General features: G+C 43.1%; 1 protein-coding gene across 5 annotated transcripts in view; it reads right to left on the bottom strand.

Annotated features, from left to right (window-relative positions):
• Positions 1-1454: 1454 nt before the first annotated feature.
• Positions 1455-23919, bottom strand: part of RGMB (repulsive guidance molecule BMP co-receptor b) — a 47416-nt gene continuing 24951 nt past the window's right edge. For all 5 annotated transcript variants that reach the window (XM_075593480.1, XM_075593474.1, XM_075593484.1 and 2 more), the window contains 2 exons: positions 21478-21986; positions 1455-3648 (listed from right to left, as the gene is read on the bottom strand). In XM_075593480.1, coding sequence (XP_075449595.1) covers positions 2983-3648; positions 21478-21986 — 1175 coding nt within the window. In that variant the 3' untranslated portion in view covers positions 1455-2982. The remainder of the gene's footprint in view (positions 3649-21477; positions 21987-23919) is intronic.

Genomic DNA, 23919 nt, shown 5'->3' with positions numbered 1-23919 from the left:
CGGGAGTCTCATGAGGACAGAGTTAGGTTGACAATGCTGTTGTGATAAATCAATTCAGATATTTCTGCTTGTAATGTTTAGATTTGAGGCTAGAAAGGAGGCAATGTATTTAGGGGCTAATGCAAAGAAGTCACGTTTAAGCATCAGTGCGGCGCATGAAACCAACTTGCATTATTGTCTTTCACACAGATGCTTGTATGAAAGAATAGTGTGATCGATTATGTTAGTGCTTTTTACCTTGAGGGAAATATACAAACAGAGTCATTTATATTAGTTATTGTTTTTGTCACTTCTCAGTTTTCAGTAAATTAAATGTTCTGTCTAAACCAGGGATGGTCAACTCCGGTCCTCAACGGCCACCAACAGGTCAGGATTCTACCATATTCCCACTTCAGCACAGGTGGCTCAATCAGTGGCTCAGTCAGAAGGACTGAGCCACCTGTGCTGAAGCAGGGGTAGCCTTAAAGCCTGACCTAGTGGTGGCCCTTGTGGACCGGAGATGGCCACCCCTACTCTAAACAATGGGTTTGCAACTATTGGTCATAGGCAAATAACTATAGTGTGACATTTAGAAAATATGCTTCCTACCCACTGGCACACAGATACCCAGCAAGTTTTCAGAACCCCCCCAAAATTACCACAATATATATATATATATATATATATATATATATATATATATATGTATTTAAGTGTCAAAAGGAGTGCTACTGGGCGTGGCTAATTGTATAAAACAAGAAACAAAGAAGTCCAGAGCAACATCCAATGTGACAAAAATACAGTGAAATACCTATTTATCTCTTGAAAAAGGGTCATTTAGTTAACCCTTTGGCCAAAGCGTATAAGCCTGCGAGCCACTTTCAAGGCATGATCATGATATCGCAGGTCCTAACACTAACTGATTAAAATCCTTATTTACCTCTATAATTAGAGGCAGGATGGTCCTGGCATTGAACCTGTCACAACCAGATAGAATAGGACCTAGCGAACTGGTCATGCCTTGAACGTGGCTCGCAGGCTTATACGCTTTGGCCAAAGGCTTAACTAAATGACCCTTTTTCAAGAGATATATAGGTATTTCACTGTGTATTTTTGTCACACTGGATTTCTTTGTTTCTTGTTCCTACCCACTGGTAAGGAAAAGGCAAAGAAGAGCGAAGACAGATCAAACCGGGACATAAGGGCCATAAGGACATATTTACCAAGCAGTACTAAGCGGTAAGGCTATTTAGGGCCTATTCACCCGAATAGGCTTTAAGACGTCTTACAGCATAGCACCACTTGGTGAATATGGGCCACACAATCTGCAACGACTATGACAGACAGATAAATCATTATTATAAGCCAGCTATGGTTAATGGACTAGAAAGTACATTGTGTGCATGCATGATCCATTAGTCACAAAAAGAAATTGATTTTGAATAATGCCCACTGGAGGTCACTATAACACCACATTTCAAACATTTCGCTTTAGCGTAGTCAACTTTATTCTTGTAGCATAATAATAAGTTAAACTATTTACACACTGCACAGTCACTCTTTTACACAAACAGATACTTATTGGAATATCTAGGAACCACATCTAAAAGATTCTGCAAAGACACATTGTGGGTTTCTCCAAGCATGACAAAGGCAGCCATTTTGATCATGTTCCCTCAAAGTTTTAGCTCTCCCCGGAGAGCATTCACTAGCTTCTAAATATCCATATGTTTGGCATTACCTAAAGCTCTCTTAGCCACCACAGCCTTCAAGAACATGTGCAAATAACATTTTCTCAAATCCCAGAGCTGGGCCAAGAGTGGAAAACTGAAAATGTTTTTTAAGAAGTGCTAAACTACATAAAAAAAAATAAAAAAAAGATGTTGTATCATACATATTTTCTGGGCACATTTCTGCTTTCAGTCAATACTTGTATGGTTCAATTTTTCTGTAATTAGTCCATTTTTAGTTTACAAATTGAAGTTTAATAACATCCTTGCTTCGAATCCTCGTGCCCTACCCCCACACCAGCATACTTTTAGGATTGCTATGCTACAAAGTAACAGCGTGTAACAAAGGCTGGCCCCCTACCAAGTTTTTCAATTAATAATCTGCCTTTGGCATGAACAGGTCACCACATACAGGTGGATTTTCTTTAATTAAGCACAGGATGGTTTGTCCCTTTCTTTGTTATGTACTGAATTATGTGTCCTTAATTGCGAGTGGGCCATTTACCCCTGGGGCAAATTAGCACAGAAGCTTTTTTTTGTTTGGCTTCATTGTAATGACCGCTTTTGCAAGAGCAAGCAATACCGTGTATAGCAGCATTAAAACGAGCAATGTGCTTGGAAAACAGAATCATTTGCATTTCAGTGTAACTTAATGCTAGTAAGAACAATTTTTAGTTATAGTTGAAAAGGCTTCTGTTGCTATTATTCACAGTTCTGAAAAGCAAAAAAAGATAGCAATATTCAAAATACTTAATGTATTCTTAAAAAGAGTGTAACTTCAATGGTGTACCTGTCATAGCAACACTAATGCCATTATGTAGGAAATATGACTAACATGGAAACTCACACAATACAAAACTTTCTTAGGTTTTTAACACAATACTTAAACAGAACAAGGTCTGTGCGTAAAGTGTATTTGTGTTTATATGTACTGTATGTGTGTATTCCTTAGACATATATATATATATATATATATTCGTACCCAGGTATACACACATAAATATTTTATAAAAAATAAAGTGCTTTCTAATAGGTCCCAATGAAGGAACATATAAAATATTTCACAAACTGCAAAAAAAAAAAAAAGAATTAAGAAAACAAATAATACTACATCCAACATAAGTAAAAACAATTACACAATATGTACAATCTCATGGGGGTCCCAAGACAAACATCCCTTCATATACACGGTATATACATATATACTCTTATCTTTGCTCAATATATTATGACAATATATATTTTACATTTTGTGTATACACAAAAAAAACGCCTACAAAAAAGCAACAAAGACCAAGCATACAAGTCCAAGAACAACAAGAGGCATAGCATGTGTCTTGCCCCCGTTTCCACTGTTTGGGTATATTTGCCAGCGTTCCTTTCTGGGGTGCAGTGTCTCCACGTCCTCCCAGGCGCTCTGAGCTGCTGCAGTAAAGTTTGCGTCACCAGTGGTGAGCAGGTCGAAAACACAGGAATGAAAGTAGATGTGCTTCACTTGTATCTTTTCAAGACATTTGGCGATGGCACTTTCCAGTGTGTACATTGAGCGAGCTTGTATAGAGGACGTATTGGGCGGGCTGTTGCCCGTTACTGGTAAGCGTAGGTGGCCGCCCTCGTCAATGCGTTCGCTGGATGGGCAGCCGTTCACACACAACTGCAAGTCTTGACTTTCTTCGTACGCCATTGCCAGATCCTCTGGCATACGAATCGCCAACGTTAGGTAGTTGCCAAGCTGACGCACAATCACGGTTGTCCCAATGTACCTGGCGTGCATCTCAACATGCTTTCCACTGGCTTTTTCTATAATGCGCAGGGTCTTAGAGTCACTGTCCCCTCCACTAGTAGTGCCATCCACAAATGCTGCTGGCAGATCATCAGTCACTGCTTGGTACACTTTCTGGTCTGTGCAATCTTGGTAAGATTTAAAGATGATCGTGATCTGGAAGAGAAGAGGCAAATAAAGTGTAAGATGAGAAGGCTGGTTGTGAGACTGATGCAGAATGGTTTGTAGAAAGACAAACATTCCTGAAGAGTTAGTGCAGGAGTGGCCAACTCCAGTCCTCAAGGGCCATCAACAGGTCAGGTTTTCAGGATATTCCTGCTTCAGTACAGGTGGTTCAATCAGGGGCTCAGTTCTGTGCTGAAGCAGGGATATCCTGAGAAACTGACCTGTTGGTAGCCCTTGAGGACTGGTGTTGGCCCCTCCTGACAGGGTGATAGCATTAGCATATACAAAACATCTACGCACACCAAGTCAAAACCCTGTTCAGACACATAGTAGTAGTTCATGACAAAGAAAAACCTCGGGTGTAAAGCGTTACTTGTATAAGGAATCTTCCAACCAAAAAAAAAAGAGATTTATGAATGCGATTAGCTTCTGCTAACAATTACAGCTAATGATTCCCAACTGTTGCTTCAATATACGAACTCTAGTAGGAAAGAATCAACAATTACGATGAAGGTTGCGGTTCACGGTGGACTCAAAAGGCCTTATTCTATGAAAGGTTATGGTGTTGATCCGCACGGAAAGCCCTAGCAGAGGAAATTAAAACATCAAGATCAACTCAGTGCAATTGGAGTGACAATGTGCTCGGATTTGTGGAAGTGCTAATAATCTAAGAAAGATTTCTGGTGTAAAACAGATACTATGCATAGCCTGTTTCATAAAGATAAGTGAAATGGACACAATGTTGGTGAAATCAGCTGTAAGCGTTTCAGTGCTTCTGCATATTCACAAGAGTGGACTAGACAGCAATATTTCAAGGTATTTTTCTCCACACCAGTTAGAGAAAATAGTAGGTGCAGCTATCTTGGGGGGACAGATATTAAATGGGGAGACATGACAAGCACCTTTATCAACCCACAAACATACCAATAGCATACTAAATTAGAGAATAAACTTTTCTTCCAAAGCTCTGCAATTTGTCTGTTGACAACTGCGACTGATACAATTAAGTGCCAATTTTGTTTTTGCGGCTGAAATTGTTATAATTTATTTGCAAAATATAAGGTTTTCAAAACAATCATTTCTAAAACACCACAAACAATATGGGTGTTGGGGACAGCCTCACTGGAGGCCGATAAAAGCTGTGACATAATTGGAGATAAATAAAGGAGTATGCTGCACACCACAATGAAAAAAAATATACATACAGTCTACCGGTGCTGCTGGTTCAAGGAGTACCTGTCAGAGTAATTCCAGGGCAATACTCAGGAAAAGAAGGATCCAACACTCTACGGTTTTGATTATAATGCTAATTTATTTGTGCCACACAACGTTTCGACCTAAATAGGTCTTTCTATTTACATGCCTAGTCACTTGAGAAAGACCTATTTAGGTCGAAACGTTGTGTGGCACAAATAAATTAGCATTATAATCAAACCCGTAGAGCGTTGGATCCTTCTTTTCCTACATAATTGGAGATGACATTGCAGCTTCTGATTGGGTCAATTCGCAGTCGTCTTTGTTTTTCCTTAGAAATACTGGCAATAGTGAAAAAAAATGAACATATCTGTAATAGGGGGTGGGAGGGGAAACGGGGGTGGGAGGGGAAACGGGGGTGGGATCCCCAGAGCTTTGATGGCTGAAAATCGGCTGCAGAAGACAAGATATTAGATAAAAAATAGTGGGGGGTGGGGGGATGTCTATTTAAATACACCAAAAGTGTTTACAAATACCTTTTTGACTTCATTCACCAAGTGTAACAGAAAAGTAATGGACTAGGCTATGGGAAGCAAGTCTGATTTCTTAATTAATTTGATTATATGTACTACTGTGTGTATTATAATTGCATAAGAAAGTGTTATAACAAGACTCTGTACAGCACAGTTGGCAATGAGATATTGGCAGTACAGTATATAAATATCAATTATGATAAGTCTATATGGAATCAGGATACTATTACAAGGTTTTCAGAAAACCTGAATTCAAGTGGTCGTTTTTGTTCTAGATTAGACTTTGTCCTTTATATATCCTGTTATGACTTATTGGCCCATATTTACTAAGCGGCACAATAAATAAATACATGCACAAACACTTCAAACCAGACTTTTAATTACCTTCAAACAAGACAACTGAAAATGTCTCTTAACGTGTGCTTGTTTCTAATCTATACACTGCAACACGCTCAAGAATTTGGCATGTTTTCTCCCTCCCCACACCATTTATTATTGATAGATAGTAGTGCTGTGCATTTGAAACATCAATGCTTACGTTAAACTTCTTTCCCGGACATGCTACTCCACTCATCCATTTTTAAATATTTCACTCCCTGACTGCTCATCACCCCAGAGAAATTCAAGGCATGGGAACAAACAGAATGAGGCATCTGAATACTTCCTTACTTGTAATGCATTGCCCAGAAGGATAACTGCGGCTGCCAGGGGGTTTAATAGGCAATGCATTACAAGCTCCTCTGATAAACAAGCATGTCTGCTCTTAACAAGTCATTCTATGCTGTCTACAAAGATTCTTTCCTTTATTTTACATTACAGCACACTCCTGAAATTTGCTTGGATTACAAAGGTTTTTTTTTTTTTTTTTACTTTGGGGAGTATAAAAAAAAGACATTCATGATTTAGCTCTGTTATTTAAATAGGTGGTAGATGATTTGATGTGTTTGCTTGCTTTTTTTGCTTCATAAATGAATAACCAGGCTTATTGTATTAAGAGTACGCTGAATTTCGGGGCGTTTTCACAATATCTTTTTTCAAGGGGTGGATATTTTTTAAAGTTAATGGGGAACCCCCTTACCCCCCCCCCACTATTGATTAAATGTTACACAAATTGTACCACGTCCTGGTTAGTGAGCAAAGTAGTGAGGGGGAAAGGAATTACCTTGTGGTAAAGTCACTTGACTTGATTTTCCCTATTCAAGATGCTGTGAATCTGTCCTCCCCACACTAAAGAACAGTTCAACTCTATTAGTGAACTAGACCATCATCGTGCACAAAGAACACTGCACACTGAATGTGGGAGAACTTGATTGGAGATGCTTCTGCTGTCTTTAGGGGTGACAGTCTTCTTCTGGTGCCTTCACATACAGTAATGGTGTGTAATATTAAATAAACAATGTATGCAGTAATTACAGTACACGTATGTGTCAGTGAATACAAAGTGATGTAAGCACCCTCCCTTCAGGACTGAATGTACTATTATTGTCGGAATAGTTTATTGTAACCACTTACAGCTGACTTTGGGAAGGTGTACAGTTCCATGTGAGTACTGTCCCTTACATTTAATATTTCTCAATTTGAAGTAAGGGTCTGAGTAGCTTTACAAGGATCTTCCTCAAATCAAGCCCTGAGTATAACATTTTATCCAGGCTTAAAATATCGACCTCTGGGATTTCGCCCAAAAACAGCCCTGTTGGCCGTTTCGCTGATCTAGAATAAGCCAGAAGACACCTATTCACTTGAATGTGAATGGAAAAGCATGGCTTGGTAAATATGGGTCTTAGGGTCATATTTACGAAGCTGTAATGTGCCTTAGTAAATATGATTCTTAATTTCATATATTCCTGGTGAATGTGATTTAAAACACTTCTGTAACCCTCTGTGTGCTGTAGCGGTCGCTGGGGTCAGAGTGCCATGGCCCCTCCGAGTCCTCCCACTTCCGTCTGCCATCAGTTCAGGTGGCGTCCTGAGCTCTGGCGCGATCTCCTCTAAGACGACGAGACTTTTTTGGGAGGTGCAGCTGTGCTACGTCTGGGGGCACTCAAAGTGTTAAAGCCGCCATTTTGAACAGGTCATGGTCATTATTGTTGCTTGAACTGTCAATAAACTATAGATATATAGAAATGTGAACCACCTGCTGCCTTAAAGAACTGCTGCGGAACCAGCATAAGCCTGAGATGGGGATCTTAGCCAATGTCCTCTTTTCCAAGGCTGCGTTCATAGGGGTTCCAACGGCGTGAGCGTCAACGCTTGCCCCAAAGAGAAACCAATGGAGGCCTATGTGGCATAGTGCATGCCGAGGCGACCAAGGCGTGGCAAGACAAAATTGTTTGTCTCTGCCGTGCGGACGGCCAGGTTACGTGAGCAGTTCGCCCAATCAGGACGAACCAGCTCTGTGACGTCACGGCCACTCCCCCGACACGCCTCCCTATTGCCCGCGATGCGCTTTGGATGCAGTCCATCAAATCGCCGGAGAGGTAAGCGAGACAAGACGCACCGTCACGCTCGCTTACCATGGGCAAGGCCTAAGGTGATTTACAGTACTACCACAGTGAACTTCTGGCACTGCCATGTTCACGACATTACATGCAAGTTGTTGACACATTCTTAAACAAAATCAGATGTGTACGTGTCTTTACTTTTTCTTGTTACGGTCTCCACAGCAATGAAAACATTTGGAGCGTTTTCAAAATCTTCACCTCGTATTGTGATCAGGCTGTTTGTAAACTGTTGTATGTGTAAGGAGATTTTTCACCCAGAGCCTTTCCCTCTCGATGTTTTGTTTGGCTAATGCTGGATGTGTAATTAGTTTAAAGCAGTAATCCCACTTTCTTTTTATAATTATTTAGTTAGAGATTTAAAGCAGGGGGTCCCAGAGCTGAAATTTCCCCCCTGCTTCAAATCTATAACTCTAAAAATAGCTGGCTGGCTATGTGGGGCTATCGAAATGGGGGCTTAAAAGTGGCCCAATAGGAAGTCGTGAAGTCTTGTCTTGTGGCTTCCTATTGGCCTGCAACATATATACCTGTGGTGCTGCTACTGGCACCCCCTACAGCAGGGGATCCCCGGAGATTAAATCAACGCGGTCCAGCTCCAGAGACTCCCTGCTTCAAAACCACTACAAAAATATGTTCTGTTGCTTTAAAGAGATAATGGGGAAAGAACAATAATTACTAGATAACCTTTGAATTAAACGGATTCATGTCTGCACGAGAAGATGATAAGTGCGTTTTACTTTCGGGGAGATTACATCCTTCGATGGATTGTTGCGTGCTATGTGGGATTTCCCCGATAACGTATGTTTTTGTGATCTCTGTAATGCTATGCCCGGGATGAACTAAACTGCAATGCAGGTATCGCATCCCGATGTGGCGTTAACCGCCATTCAAGTCCAGGAGGTTAACGCTGAATCGGAATGCGACACCTTGCAGTAGTAAATCCAGGCGACGGTACTGAACAAAAGAAACACAAAATGGCACACAGAGATTGCAGAGAACAGTGGGAAGAGTTTAATGTTAAACTTGGCACAAGTTATAATGGAAAAGTTTATGTAACATTTCCAAGTGATGAGCAAAACAGACTAATTTCAGACAGCTGAAGAGACGTCCTCTCAAGAATGGCGATAAAACCATCCCTCTTCCGTGGTGTGCGCATACAGTTATTACCTCAAGGGTGCTGCATGTTCCCTTTTAATCAAAAAGTGAACATCTTCTATTATCCTAATTAAATGTCAATTAAAATACAAAGTAATTGGAAAACAGTTGAACGCTTTTGTATGTGCATCTACCATACTCCCTATTCTCATTGCTGCCTTTGTTCTTTGCGTCTGTCTTCTCGCACTGGCTCACCACAATTCCCACATCAAGAACAGGATAGTACAGGGGGTTATATATCGACGTCTATTGACTGCAAAAGTGGGGCCAAAATCTGCACCAGATTTGTCAGGGAAAACATTCCCATTGTAACTAATGGCATGTTTCCCCTATAACCTCTTCAGTGCCAGGGGGTCCTGCTACCTCCATTACCACGGCCACTCCAACACTAGCGTTCCTGCGACCGCTCTCCTTGGCATCCCCTTTGCTTCCGTTTATATTAGCAGAAATGGAAAGGGCCCAGCCTCCCTGCTGATATAAATGCAATCAGTGCAGAAGATCGCGAACACTCCTTAGAAAACGAGCAACATCTCATTATGGACATCGTAAGTCACAATGGCCCCGGAAACTGCTTTACGATGTATGCTGTATATGGCACTAAAGGAGGCTAACAAACCTGGATTTTTGTAGCCACGAGACTTTGAGAAGGGGCCTCTTTCATTTCAGCCCATGACATAGTTTGGACTCTATGTACAAGGGGTCAGAAATCTTCAGTTACTATTACGCGTGCAAGTTATACACATGTTGGCTAAATTTCAGTTTTTTTCTACATGATGATACCAACTAAAGTACAAAGATACTGTTAGGGAAGGTGAAAATGTACCCACCGCAAACACATTTCTACTGTTTGAGATAAGGACAACCAGAGGACCAAGAAAACTTTAACATGCTCTCTCAGGTTCTTGGGGTAAGCTGGAAAACATTTAACACTTTCGTTGCTGTAGATGTTTATTACTCTCCCATGCACTTTGCTTGTCCCTTCAAGCAGCGAAGGGGTTAATGGCGCCTGTACGAGAAGCCTGAGACAAGCTGGTCCAGTCATTAACTATCAGGAAATGTCCTCCCCATCTGGTCGTTATTATCCAATTGGATAAGTGATCAACAAGTTTCAAGGAATGCCTCCTTTCTGCAATGACTTACACATTAACAGGAGGGATAGGAAGCCAGCTGTAAAGTCTGAAGTCTGAGATCTGCTGCATCCCAAGATGATTAGCAGGGCCCATTTTCTACAATTAGAAGCATTAAGCAAGACATCTGCTCAAGTTTTACCATTTTGTATTATACACTCATTAATGCCTTCTTGGTAAAAGATCTATAGAGGTGCATTTAGCGAGAATTCAACATATAAACGTTAGGTGAGTCTTTTTGTTGTTAATATTTTCAGGGGTGGACAAAAATATGAAATACTTAAGAGCCAGCAAGATTTTTTAGGAACCAGCATTTTGTTAGTCCCGAGAGGGGGGTGGCTCTCCCTGCCCCTATGTCACGGCTTGCTATGCCACTGTGTGTGTCAGTGTGTATCTGTGACACACAGTCAGTCAGTCTCTCTCTCTCCCCTCTCTCACAGTATGCATTGAGAGCAAGGAGGATTCTGACTAGCTCTGATCCATTTGACTAGCCCCGCCCCCAGACCACCATTTAGCCCCGCCCAAAAGTCTCACACGGTCGATCCTCCTGCTCTCTCCCCTCACTGAGCTGCGTGGCAGTAACTTCACTAGTCAACCAGGTCCATCATAAGGCCTCGGCCATGTTACGTGCTTGCTGGCGGAAGCGCGCTGAGGAGCGCTCCCGCTCAGCACTGAGCCCCTACAGCCGCAATTAGAGCGGCTTTAGTAGGGGCTCACCTGCGCTTCCGCGCGCTTGCGGAAGCGCAGGTCTTAAGGGAATTTAAAATTCCCCCGCTTGCCGGCGAGACAGGCCGGTCACGTGAGCGGTTCGCCCAATGAGGGCAAACCAGCTCCGTGACGTCCCTGGCCCGCCCCCGGCCAGTGACGCGCCCGCCCCCTGAAGGCCCGCTCCCGGCCAGTGACGCGCCCGCCCCCGGGCCAGTGACGCGCCCGCCCCCTGAAGGCCCGCTGACGGCGCGTGCAGTAAGCAACCGCAAGGCCAGGGAAAGCACCCGCTTTCCCTGAGCCTCAGCGAGCCAGCAGGGAGCATGGACTCAGCCTAACTGTGCACAGCTCAGGAGCCAGGGGGGACATTTTAGGCGCCGGGGCGACTAGGTGTTTGGGATTTTTCCAGCCCGGAATATATTTGTTTTATTTTCAGGGCAACATAAAAAATAACTATAAATTAGTTGGTTTATTCAGCATCAAAATTGTTGATATAACCAACAAAATTGCAGTGACACTTTCAAAAGTTAAATGTAGAATGTATTAAATAATGTGGTGTTTTTTGTGTGTTCTGTTAAAAGGTGTTCTATGCATACAGTATACTATAAATTCTTGAAAACAGCTTGTGTACTTATAGAGAACCGTATGATACAACAATCTGCTCTGCCAGTTAGAGCCAATACATTGCACAAACGAACTGCAGAACAGTCATGGTTTAAAAAAAAAAAAAAAAAAAAAAAAGCAGATCCTGAGTTTAATTGCCATTAAAACATGGTTACTGTGGAAAAGCGGCTATTTGGCCCACTAGGCTGTCAAATACATTTTAAATGTAATACCCAGAGTGTTATCTTGCTCTTAAATTGAATATGACATTCTAGAAGTTAAATGTGTGAATATGCTTCTAAAAAGAAAATCAAGGATGTAGGTGTCAGATAACAGTTACAGTAAGAGTCTAAAGAGGAAATAAACTCTGAATTACTGTATACATAATCTCATACAAATTGGGATACTGTTTATTGCAACTATAGGACGTGTCAATGTGCACCAGACATATTCCGGAGCATCATATCTGAAGAAGGGACCACTGCGGACTCCGAGGTTCTTATACATCATCCTATATGGTCAAGCCAGTTCAATAAAGGAAACGTAAAAATAATTCAGATGTGCTCATAGAGACATAAAACACAAAACTATTACACAGAAGAATTGTGTGGAGATTATACCTTCTGTTCCCTCCCCCGTAAAAAGAATATGCTGTGACATATAGCTAAACTGGGTGACGATACACTGCTATGTAAAGATTCTTCTGATTTAAAATATCTACACATTATTAAAGCCCACCAACAACGGTCAATCCCAAGAGTCCATAAAGGAGTGTTCTGTTTGTTATTACTGTGTGGTCGGTGGTACGATCACAACATAAAATTAACATGACAGATCTGGCAAAGATTTGTTGGTTGAAGGTACTTTCCAATTCAATTTCTGTAAGACGATATATGGTTGAGCTTAACCCCCTTGAGTGCGTCAAGACGTGCCGTGAATGCCAGGGAGGTGGGGTGGGCCTTCCTATGACCACGTGAGCGCTACAGCTAGCGATCACATGGTTAAGATCAGGCAGACCAGTGGCACTCACGTTTCACCAAAATAACAGCACTCAAAGGGTTAACATGCATGTCAATTATCAACACAAAGTGCATAGTGTGTGGGTGATAACCAGCACATAAAATCATGGTCACCAAAGCATTGTATGCCAATAGAGAAAGGGTGGCACAGTGATTAAAGTAACTGGAAAGCATTGTTAATGGAGCAGCGCCTGCTTCACGTTACTCTGTGCGCACTCGGTACTAACAATGACACCGTAAGGTTTATAGTGTTAATTCTACTTTTAAAACACAATAAGCTCGTGCAATGCTGTGTAAAAAATAAACGTTGGCAAAATAATAGACTAAAGGTCATATATTCAAAGAAAAGGAAATAGCGTCTCTATATTGAGGCACTCACGAGTGCGCCTCCAGAGACCCGCGGAACACTCCCATTCCATGTTCTGCTTCTCCCTCAGGTGCAATCAGTGGCGATGAATCAGAGAAAAAGGTGGCTAAGTACGGGGTACAAATATCTCAGAAAAATGTATTTCTTGAAAAATAGCATAACAATGCACCAGAAGATTGGCACGAGTGCTGCTGAAGCCTCTCTCAGGTCTCTACAAAACACGGCTCCTATTGTACCATGTGCCTATTATATACATCTCTTTCCCTAAACTTAATTGGCAATGCGCAAATCATTAGTATTGAATATGAATATTAGTACTAATTATTTACACGTTGATTGATAATAACGTTTATTGAAAGAGATGTGTGTAATAGAAGCGAACACGTGATACAATAGGAGCCATGTTTTGCTGAGACCTGAGAATGGCGCGTTTGTTACAGAAGCCTCTCTCCTCGTGCATTATTACGCTATTTTCCCATAAATGATGTTTTTATGCGACATTAGTACCAGGTCTCATCTTGTTTTGATTCCTCACCACCGATTGCATCTGAGAGATAAACAGAACATATGTTGTTTTTCAACCTCATCCACTATGTAACTGGGTGAAGTCTTCCACATGGATGTGTCGGTGTGCTGGTAGTGCCTGAATCTACTCTTAATATAGAGACTTGCTTAACTTTTCTTTGAATAAAAATACATGTTAACAGATTACACCCAAATATGACGCTGGGCCCGTCAACTTAGCTCTCTTTGTTTCTCAGGTCCAGTCATACACGGCATATTAAAATGCACACATGCCCACAAACTAAAATATGTTATAAAGAACATATTGTAACAACTTTCCTGTTTGCTAAACACAATGCACAAGTAATCCAAAGCAGACAGATGCCCCACAGTTTACACACAACACACCTTGCGAGGGCTGGATGCCCGCTCAGCATGAATGCAGCATTCATCCCCTACAAAGAGGGGCTTTAATAAAATACATGTTATTAGCTGGAACCAGGTCTAACCCCTTCACTGCCAGGCGGACCTGCAACACATTGCAGAGCTGTTACATAACAGATTCCTAGGATGAAAGCTTTCACTATTCCATGTCCAATTTTTTTCTCTCCGCTGAAGCACTTGTGGGCTTGTCTGCGTACAGAAGTCACAACATCCTGCAGATACTCTGGGATTTGAGGCAATAGCAGTGGTCATACTGGGCACAAAAATGCTGAATGCATGGCCGTGCTAGAGCCAACACACACACACACACACACACACACACACTCCACAGCTTTAAAGATCTTTAAAAGCAATGGTATTTTGTTCTTCGTGTGAGTAGCCAAATAATGAAAGTAACAGTTCACCCTTTACTCTCACATTTCACTGAAACTTCCTTCTTTATCGCCTCGCGACCAGAAACTGTTTAGTTACAAATTGGGGTTTGTCATATTTGAGAGGAGAGAGACTTGTGTGACTCAATGCGCTGACTGTTACCGCTAGGCTATTGTAACATTTTATTAAACCCTCTGCTACCACAGAGGCCCTCAACAATGGTAATAATCGGCTAAAACAAGTGGCTATAAACGACATCCTTGAATTCAACGTAATGCTTAATTTTCACTACTTTACCCTGCTTCTCACCATATTCAATAAGGCCTGTGTGAAAGAAAGTTTCAAAGATTGGTCTGGTGTCAGCATTTGGACTATTCTGTACCAAGGATTCAACTATTTCAATAAAAACCATCTGAATGGCATATTCAACCACAAGCTAGCTAGCTACTGGTGCACCCTGTGGGAAAGAAAGGGTGACAGGTCCTTAAAATAGATAAGCTGGCGATTTTCATCAGTTCACAAGACAGTCTGCAGCCTTGTTTTTTGTTTGTACATGTCATGATAAGGCCATGAAAACGAAGTATTGTAATAAACTGACACACAAACATTTAACTTGTTTAAGTTACAGTTTAAAAATACATGCAGTGTTTTTTATTGGGTTCAGTGATCTAGCCTGGAATTCTGTGTTTGTCTAGAAGTGATTTTATCTGGGGGAACGCCTGGTTTGGAAAGTGAGGCGATTGGAAACTGAAGTCACGACTCTTTCTGACAATAGAAATAAGCAAAGCTTAATGTAACTTAAAAAGGAATTTCTCTGTGTTCTGGAAACGCCACAGGATGTGGTCAGGAAGAGATTCCACGGGATTGTGTACATTTAGAAAATATCAGGGGTCTGACAACGATTCGCAAGAATAACAAATATATCTTTGCAACATTTGCAATCTGACGAATAAAATGATGGTAAAAAATCCATTATTGTGAGGGTGCAACAGCCAGATATCCGCTTGTCTCACAAACTTAGAATGAATCCCCTCAAAAATAGTCTCTTTACGTGCGACTTACTCACCCAAACATGAGATGCGTCACAAGATTCGAGGAAATATGGGGATACAGTTAGGAGAATGTTTCTATATTCAGGCATTTTTTTTGAAGTGAAACTTCTTTAGTGGCACCTCATTCGTGATGGGACAAAAATGGATTGTGGGGATAGAAAATGAAACGGATGTGACGTCAAAGTGCTGACGTCACAGTGCTGGCAGTTGAGGCCGGGCTGAGTTCTGGCAAATCACATGCGGCGGCGGCGGCGATAGCCACCGGCGCCACTCCTAACTGTTTCGTTTCAGCTCCTAAGCGTCTTTGTTCCCCCCACACGGCCGCTTACACACTCCCACCCGCTCAACATTTACTCGCCGCTGCAGCTCCTAACAAGCGCTGCTCCCCCCACCCGCTGACATGCGGCGGCGACGGCGGTGCTAGCCACCGGCGCCGCTCCCCCTTAAAATGTAATCGCCGCCGCCACTCCTCAGAGACCCGGTGCCGGACCGCAGCCTGAGGAGATACAGCCACTTCTAACTGCCGCCGTTCCCCGCCCATTGATATGCTGCGCATGCCCGGTAGTCATGGCGACGCTCAAGACGCCATGACTCTCCTCACAGGGACACTGAAGCCCACACTGCTCCCCGGGGCCCTATGCAGGCACTGATCTCCTGCGGCCTCTCCTCCCGGTGCATGCCCCGGCCGAGGCATAGAACTGCTCCGGTAACGGGGGGGGGAGGAGGGGGGTGATGAGTGCGCTGCGTCCCCCATGTCCCCCACAGCACCATCAGAAGCCTCCGAGTCGGCTCCAGCTGACGATGACGCGCCTACACTGCCTCTCTCCCCCCTGCCGACACTGCCTCCATCTCCTCTGTGCCGCGATCTGGTAGGAAGGGGGGGGGGGGGGGCGGACTGCTGAAAGGGTCTGGGGGCAGGAAAAGGATAAGGGTGCTGGGGGGAGGACAAGTGTGCTGGGGAGAGTCAGGAGAGAGGGGGGCAGGACACACACACACACACACACACACACACACACACACATACACACTGACTGACACACATACACACACACACACTAACACACACACTAACACACACACTAACACACACACACACACACTAACACACACACACACACACACTGATACACATACACACTGATACACATACATACGCACGCACACTGACTGATACACATGCACACACACACTCTGACACACGCACACTGACTGACACACGCACACCGACTGACACACATACACATACACAGGCACGCACACTCTGACACACGCACACTGACTGACACACATACACTCACTGACTGACACACATACACACACTGACCGACACAGAGAGACATTCACACAACACAGAGAGAGAGAGACATACACTGAAACACACACACACACACACATTGACTGACACACACACACACTGACTGACACACACACAGTGACTGACACACATGCACACAGTGACTGACACACATGCACACACTGACTGACACACATGCACACACTGACTGACACACATGCACACACTGACACACACACTGACTGACACACACACACACACACACACTGACTGACTGACACACACACACACACACACACTGACTGATACACACGCACACTGACACACATACACACACTGACCGACACAGAGAGACATTCACACAACACAGAGAGACATACTGACTGACACACACACTCACACACTGACTGATACACACACACACACACACATTGACTGACACATACACACACACACACACACACACACACATTGACTGACACACTCACACATGCACACACTGACTGACACACATGCACACACTGACTGACACACATGCACACACTGACTAACACACATGCACACACTGACTGACACACATGCACACACTGACTGACACACATGCACACACTGACTGACACACATGCACACACTGACTGACACACATGCACACACTGACTGACACACATGCACACACTGACACACATACATACTCTCTGACTGACACACATACATACTCTCTGACTGACACACATACATACTCTGACTAACACACATACATACTCACTGACTGACACACATACATACTCACTGACTGACACACACACACTGACTGACACACATGCACACACTGACTGACACACATGCACACACTGACTGACACACATGCACACACTGACTGACACACACACTGACTGACACACACACACACACTGACTGACACACACACACACACACACACACTGACTGATACACACGCACACTGACACACATACACACACTGACCGACACAGAGAGACATTCACACAACACAGAGAGAGAAATACTGACTGACACACACACACACACACACACACACACACACACACACACACACACACACACACACACACACACACACACACACACACACACACACACATTGACTGACACATACACACACACACAAACACATTGACTGACACACTCACACATGCACACACTGACTGACACACATGCACACACTGACTGACACACATGCACACACTGACTGACACACATGCACACACTGACTGACACACATGCACACACTGACTGACACACATGCACACACTGACTGACACACATGCACACACTGACTGACACACATGCACACACTGACTGACACACATGCACACACTGACTGACACACATGCACACACTGACTGACACACATGCACACACTGACTGACACACATGCACACACTGACTGACACACATACATACTCTCTGACTGACACATGTGTGCCGAGCACGCGCGTTATAAGTCAATTTCTGTGACAAAAGTCAAAGAAGTTTCACTTACTATGCGCGTGCACCGCACACACAGCTTTTTTTTTTTAATTCAAAGGAAAGCCTTTTTCTCTACGAAGGGGTAAAAGTGTCCCTGCAGAATGATGAGGGAGGGAAGGTTAAGGACCCGCCCAGAAGGTGGGGTTATCAAGGATCCAATGCAGGGAGTTTTAGGATAAAAAACATGTATTTGGGATATGAAATTAGATTTCAACCAAGGGAGTGTCAATGCTATGACACATGAACTCATTCTCACCTCAAGACCCTTTGATAAACCTAAATGTGTTTGGTTAGGAACTTCTGTTTGTTTATCCAAATTATTTTGATGAAACGGTTTGCATATATTGTTTCTTGTAACATTTTTTCTGTAAACTAAGCACTAGACTATTTTGTATATTAAAGCCAATATTTAATAAGTTGTCTTTTAGGCTCTAATTTTACTTTTTACGTTTTAAAGAGTGATTACCTTTGATTAAACATGTTGCTACAATGTACGTATGCATGTCTTTATTTATACAGCACCATCCAGGTACAATAACAGATTGTGCTTAGTAAATAGAGACCAAAACTCTGCAGGTAAGGCCTGGAACAATTTTTTGGTGGTGGCAGCAATTTGAGGTTATATCTGTGACGGATTGAGGGGAGACATTACTCATTTTTATGGACCCTGTGGGGAGATAAATGTGTCAGCTGGATAGCTGTGTGTATTAACACTTGTCATTCGGTCACAGGTGTGCCGTTCGTGACAGTATATAATTTTATTTACTGCATTTCAGAGCTTTTTAACGTTTGTCCCACAGTATGTTACAACAGTTTTACAAAAAGTATATAGAAAGCATCAAGCGTAACAAAGATAATGCTCAAAACTATTTTTTATGAAGCCATGTTAAATGAGCAATCAACCAGTCTGAGAACGGATCAAACAAACATGTATTATAACAAGCAAGTCTTGGCTAAACCAGGGGAGTGCAAACTTTTGAAGCGGCGCCCCCTGCCTGGCCTCCCCCTGTCTCGCGCCCCCTCTCGTACCTGCCAGCTGCGTCAAATGACGCTCAGGGGTCACGCATTTGACACCGGTGACGTCACATGACCCTGTGAAAGGGTAGAGTGAGAGAGTGAAAGGTGAGAGAGAGAGTGAAAGGGGGATGAGTGAGAGAGTGAAAGGGGAGAGTGAGAATCAGAGAAAGGAGGAGAGAGTGAAAAAGGGGGTGAGTAAAAAAGGGGAAGAGTGAGAGAAAGGAGGGGGGATAGCAGGAGAAACGAGGGGGGAGAGCAAGAGAAAGGGGGAAGAGTAAGAGAAGAGGGGGAAGACTAAGAGACGGGGGAAGAGTAAGAGAAGGGGGGAAGAGTAAGAGAAGGAGTCAGAGAAGGGGAGGAGTGAGAGAAGGGGTAGCGTAAGAGAAGAGGGTAGAGTGAGAGAAGGGGGTAGAGTGAGAGAAGGGAAGGAGTGAGAGAAAGGAGGAAGGAGTAAGAGAAGGGGGGAAGGAGTGAGAGAAGGGGGGGAGGAGTGAGAGAAGAGGGGAAGAGTGGGTGCAGGAGGGAGGAAGGGGAGAGAGAGGGAGAGGGGGAACAGAGGGAGAGAATACAGTTCCTTCTGACTTAAGGGAACAATCATAGTTCTGAGAGCCTCTGCACTCACTGCCTGTCATGTGATCTCTGCCTTCTTGAGGCTTTCGCTCAATAGATTCTGGAACTTGTAGTCCTGCTGTCTTTTTTTTCTAGCATTGGATCAAGAGCTGGACTACAACCCCAAGAGGACCTGTTGAGATAGAAGGGGGCCAGGAGCAATATGGACAGAAGCAGCATCTCAGCTACCCAGTGCTTGAGCGCGTAGCCATGTGAAAGGGCACAAGTAGCACCTGCCAAATGTCATCTCTGTTCCAGGTGACGGCCCACATCATACTTTAACAGGGATCAAATAGAAGTAATGCTGCAGTCCCTGTTTTTTCATTTTCTTCAATTTACCCAACCTCCAGAGACCCTCCTGTTCCCAAGATATTTAACTTGTCTTTGTTTCAGTGTGTGACACAAAACACAAAAAACTACAAATCTGACCACAGGTCAGCAACAAAGTTGCAACATCATCTCCCAATGAGGTTACAGCTTTCGATGACCGGAGTGAGCCTGACCCAGCGGCCATATTGTCCATAAAACTAGTTGTATCTCTGGAACTGGTGTGTCCCCAGACATCAGGGCACCACAGATAGTCTACGAAGGACTCCATGACTTCAGGCAACTTCTTTTTTTTTTTTAAACACACCCGCACTCCCCACAACAAAAAACCTGCTGCTTTTATTGGCCCAGACTAAGGAAGGCAATCGTGTGCTTGCCATCTTCACCAGTCCTCCCATAACGCCAACACAGAGCAGCATTCTGCACTGATCGCTGAGCTGGTAAATAGCTGAAGCAATATGGGGGTGGATCAACGTAAAATGTAAATTGAAAATTTGTTTTCATGTATTGTTCCATTTTCTGCTTGTGTTTGTGTCTACATGTTTACACCCCTTGAGACCTGGTACATTTTTTGGATGCAAATACAAGATAAAAATGTGACGAACAGAGACGCAGAGTTTGAGCCATCTCATTATAATCTGCGGCATGTAACTCTTCCCTCACTCCTATTGCCACTCCCAGAATCCCGAGTCTCAAAGCCTGGAGCAGAGGCCTCGAAACATTGATGCAATGCAACATAAGACACATATGATGCAATTTGTGGCAATTATGTTACAAATGTATCTTCATACATCACCTCATCCTGTATATAGTTCAAATAATATTTTCATAACATGAGTATTAATTTAAGATACCTACCCCTTGAAAAAAATCTCACTGCCAAGCAAAAAATAGCAAATACATTGATTTTACATAAAAATATAAAAAGACACAAAGAACTAAAAAAAACATGCAGAAGTAACTGACCATTTTTTAACATTCAGGTGGGAAATTAGTTCAGCATAACATCTTTTTAATTACTTAATAGTCGACTTTAATATTAGGCAACTCCCTTCTTATTGTTGAACTATGGGGTATATACTAATACTGTATATGTACACACACATATACATATATCTTCAGATGATACACAGACATTTACTATTGGTATGTTTGAGGTGTAACCTCTTTTCAAAATAGCTTGCACTCCTGCCTCCGTTTGAGAATACTTAAATATTAATCATTAATTGTTATTTTTCCAGGCCAAAAAAAAAAAAAGACAAGTGGTAAAAGATCTCCCACAAAAAAGAAAATGTCTCTACCTACTTTTTGAACTTATTATTAGATGGTAAAACAAAAATACTAATACACATCTCATGTTAAGATAAAAGTTGCACAAGGCACAAATACAGCTGCCACCTGTAATGCACGACTAATTGTTACGCTTGATTTAATGTGTCTTGCATCCCACAAAGTCCAAAAATGACAACGTTTCTTGAACATACTGGTTACCTTGTTAGTAGCAGTAGCACTAGATCCAGGAACCACTGGCACATTTGTCACTTGCACTGACAAATAGTTGTTGTCTATCAGCGGCCAAGCACCTTCCACTTTGCATGTTTGAAAATGATCCTTAAAAGTCCTTAGATGTGGGTCTCCAAACAAGCCACAAAAGAGGTAATTAGGCCGAGTTGCTTCCCCTGCCCGTAGTTCCCTTGTTGCTGCCCTGCTGTGGTAGCTACAACGGTCGTGCGAAACTTCAGGGTTTGTAGAAGATGTAGGACCATCCTTGGAGCAATTTCTCTGGCTCATGAGGTCACTGATGCCCAGCACGGCAGAATGGTACACTAGATTTCCACGGCATGCTTTGGAAGTTCTGTGAGTGCAGCCAGCATATGCCCGCAGGGCCTTGCAGAAATCAGAATCAAAACCATCACTCCCAGAGTTCAGTTGAGAAGTTAGCGAAACAAAGTCTGTTGTGCACTTCTGGATGCGGCACTGTGTCTGCTGCTGACAATACCCTGTGGGGAAAAGAAAATATACACAAAGTAAACAACTGCAACTTGGCCGGCCTGTCAAAATAGGGGCAAACTGATAGCACCGCAAAGAACAAATAGAAACTCATTTGAAGAGGAAAAAGATAATAGCAAAACAAAGCAAAATTATGGTGGGCCTTAAACTCCCTACATCGGGCTTGTGTGGGTGAAATCAAACAAACCGTTGACTGTGAATTGTATTCAGCAGTTTGGAAATTGATATTTTTCAGCAGCAGTGGTTTAGCACAGGAATTCCCAACATGTGGCATGAGTACCCTTGGTGGTAAATAAAACCCTACTATGTAATACTACACACTATCGTGGTTTGTTAGAAGCTGCAGGTTGCAGTTTATAAATGTAAGAAAAATAGGTTATATATATATATATATATATATATATATATATATATATACAGTGGTTGACAAATCACCAAAAATCTAGTTGCCACACAAAAAAATCTACTCGCCACCTAGTACCAAACGTGTGCTGCTTGGGCCAATATTTACTCGCCCGGGGGTTAAATCCACTCGCCCGGGGCGAGCAAATGTATAGGTTTGTCGAACACTGTATATATATATATATATATATATATATATATAAAAATGTATGGTGGTACAGAATACTGCAGAGACGGAAAGTGGCGAGTTGGCTGCAGCAAGTTGTCCCATTCCGCCCTCTTCCCTTCCCTCTGTGTGTGTCAGTCAGCACCATGTCACAACCAGGATTTAATTGGCAGGTGCCCGGACGACCAGATGCCTGGGATTTCCCCATCCCTACTCTTATTAGATAATGATGGTCTAATACTTGTATTAGATATTACTGTGCTGCACTCCTCTAACTGTTTAAATAATGATGGCATCCTGATTGCTTTACAAGCAAAGCACAAAAGAACAACAATTGACTTATAGGTTATAATAATGTTATTGCAAAAGAGATGAATTAAAAATCAGAGCATTATGTAAGATACAGCGCTGACAGTGTACATGGAGTATTGCGGCACAATGAGTCTCTGCCACGCACCGTACATGTTGGTGCCCGAGGCACAGAGAGATAAAGGGATTTGCTTAAGGACCTGATACTGGAATTGAAACCAGGCTCCCATGTGTCAGAGTCAGTGCTTTAACTCACGGGTCACTCCTGCAGCCCAGATCACAGGCGTCTTCAACACATTAGGCTGAGGCCTCAGTACCTCCGCTGCACGCGCGCCCGCGAGACTGGCGGCGTGTGCAGCCGATTCCCCGGTCTGCAGGAAGCTGCAGACCAAAAGACCGGGGAGGGGGGCGTGGCGAGGGAGTGACGGGGGCGCAGCCATGACGTCACCCGGCAGGTTCACCCTCATTGGCTGAACCGCCGGGGGGCGTGGCTTAGCGCTCCGTAGCGAGTCCTGCTCTCAATTCTATTGAGAGCAGGAGCAACTGGCGCCACAGCGCTGCAGCCCCCCCTCGCAGCGGGCCCGGCGCCATTGAGGGGAGGGCTCTCGTCCCTGCAGCGTCCGCCACAGCGGGCGCTGCAGTAGCCAGCGGGGTCCAGCCCTTAGTCACCATATAAACAATACAAGTTCAAAATAAAATGTTTAAAAATACTTAATATTTTTCTTAATCAAATTCCTAAACGGTTATGAACCAAACTTTTATGAAGATAGAAAATTAAAAGCACAATACAGGCAGCCTCCTACCATGATTTATATGAGCATTTTGCTTTAGTCCAGACACAACAGAAAAGAACCCTGACTAATCTTTGTACAAGAAATCCAGTGCTACACGTTGGGTTTTGTAGCCATTAAGTTTGACCACCCTGATGTTGCTTTACAGCTTGGGAAATACTGCCAAGAAAACACAGGTGGTAAGTTAATATTCCAAATCCTGTATATACAGAAGTAAAAAAAATACAGCTCCAATTTCAGACTATGCAAAATAAA

This window comes from Ascaphus truei, chromosome 1 (assembly GCF_040206685.1).
Source record: "Ascaphus truei isolate aAscTru1 chromosome 1, aAscTru1.hap1, whole genome shotgun sequence".
Classification (NCBI taxonomy): domain Eukaryota; kingdom Metazoa; phylum Chordata; class Amphibia; order Anura; family Ascaphidae; genus Ascaphus; species Ascaphus truei.
This window is presented reverse-complemented; position numbering and strand designations above follow the sequence as displayed.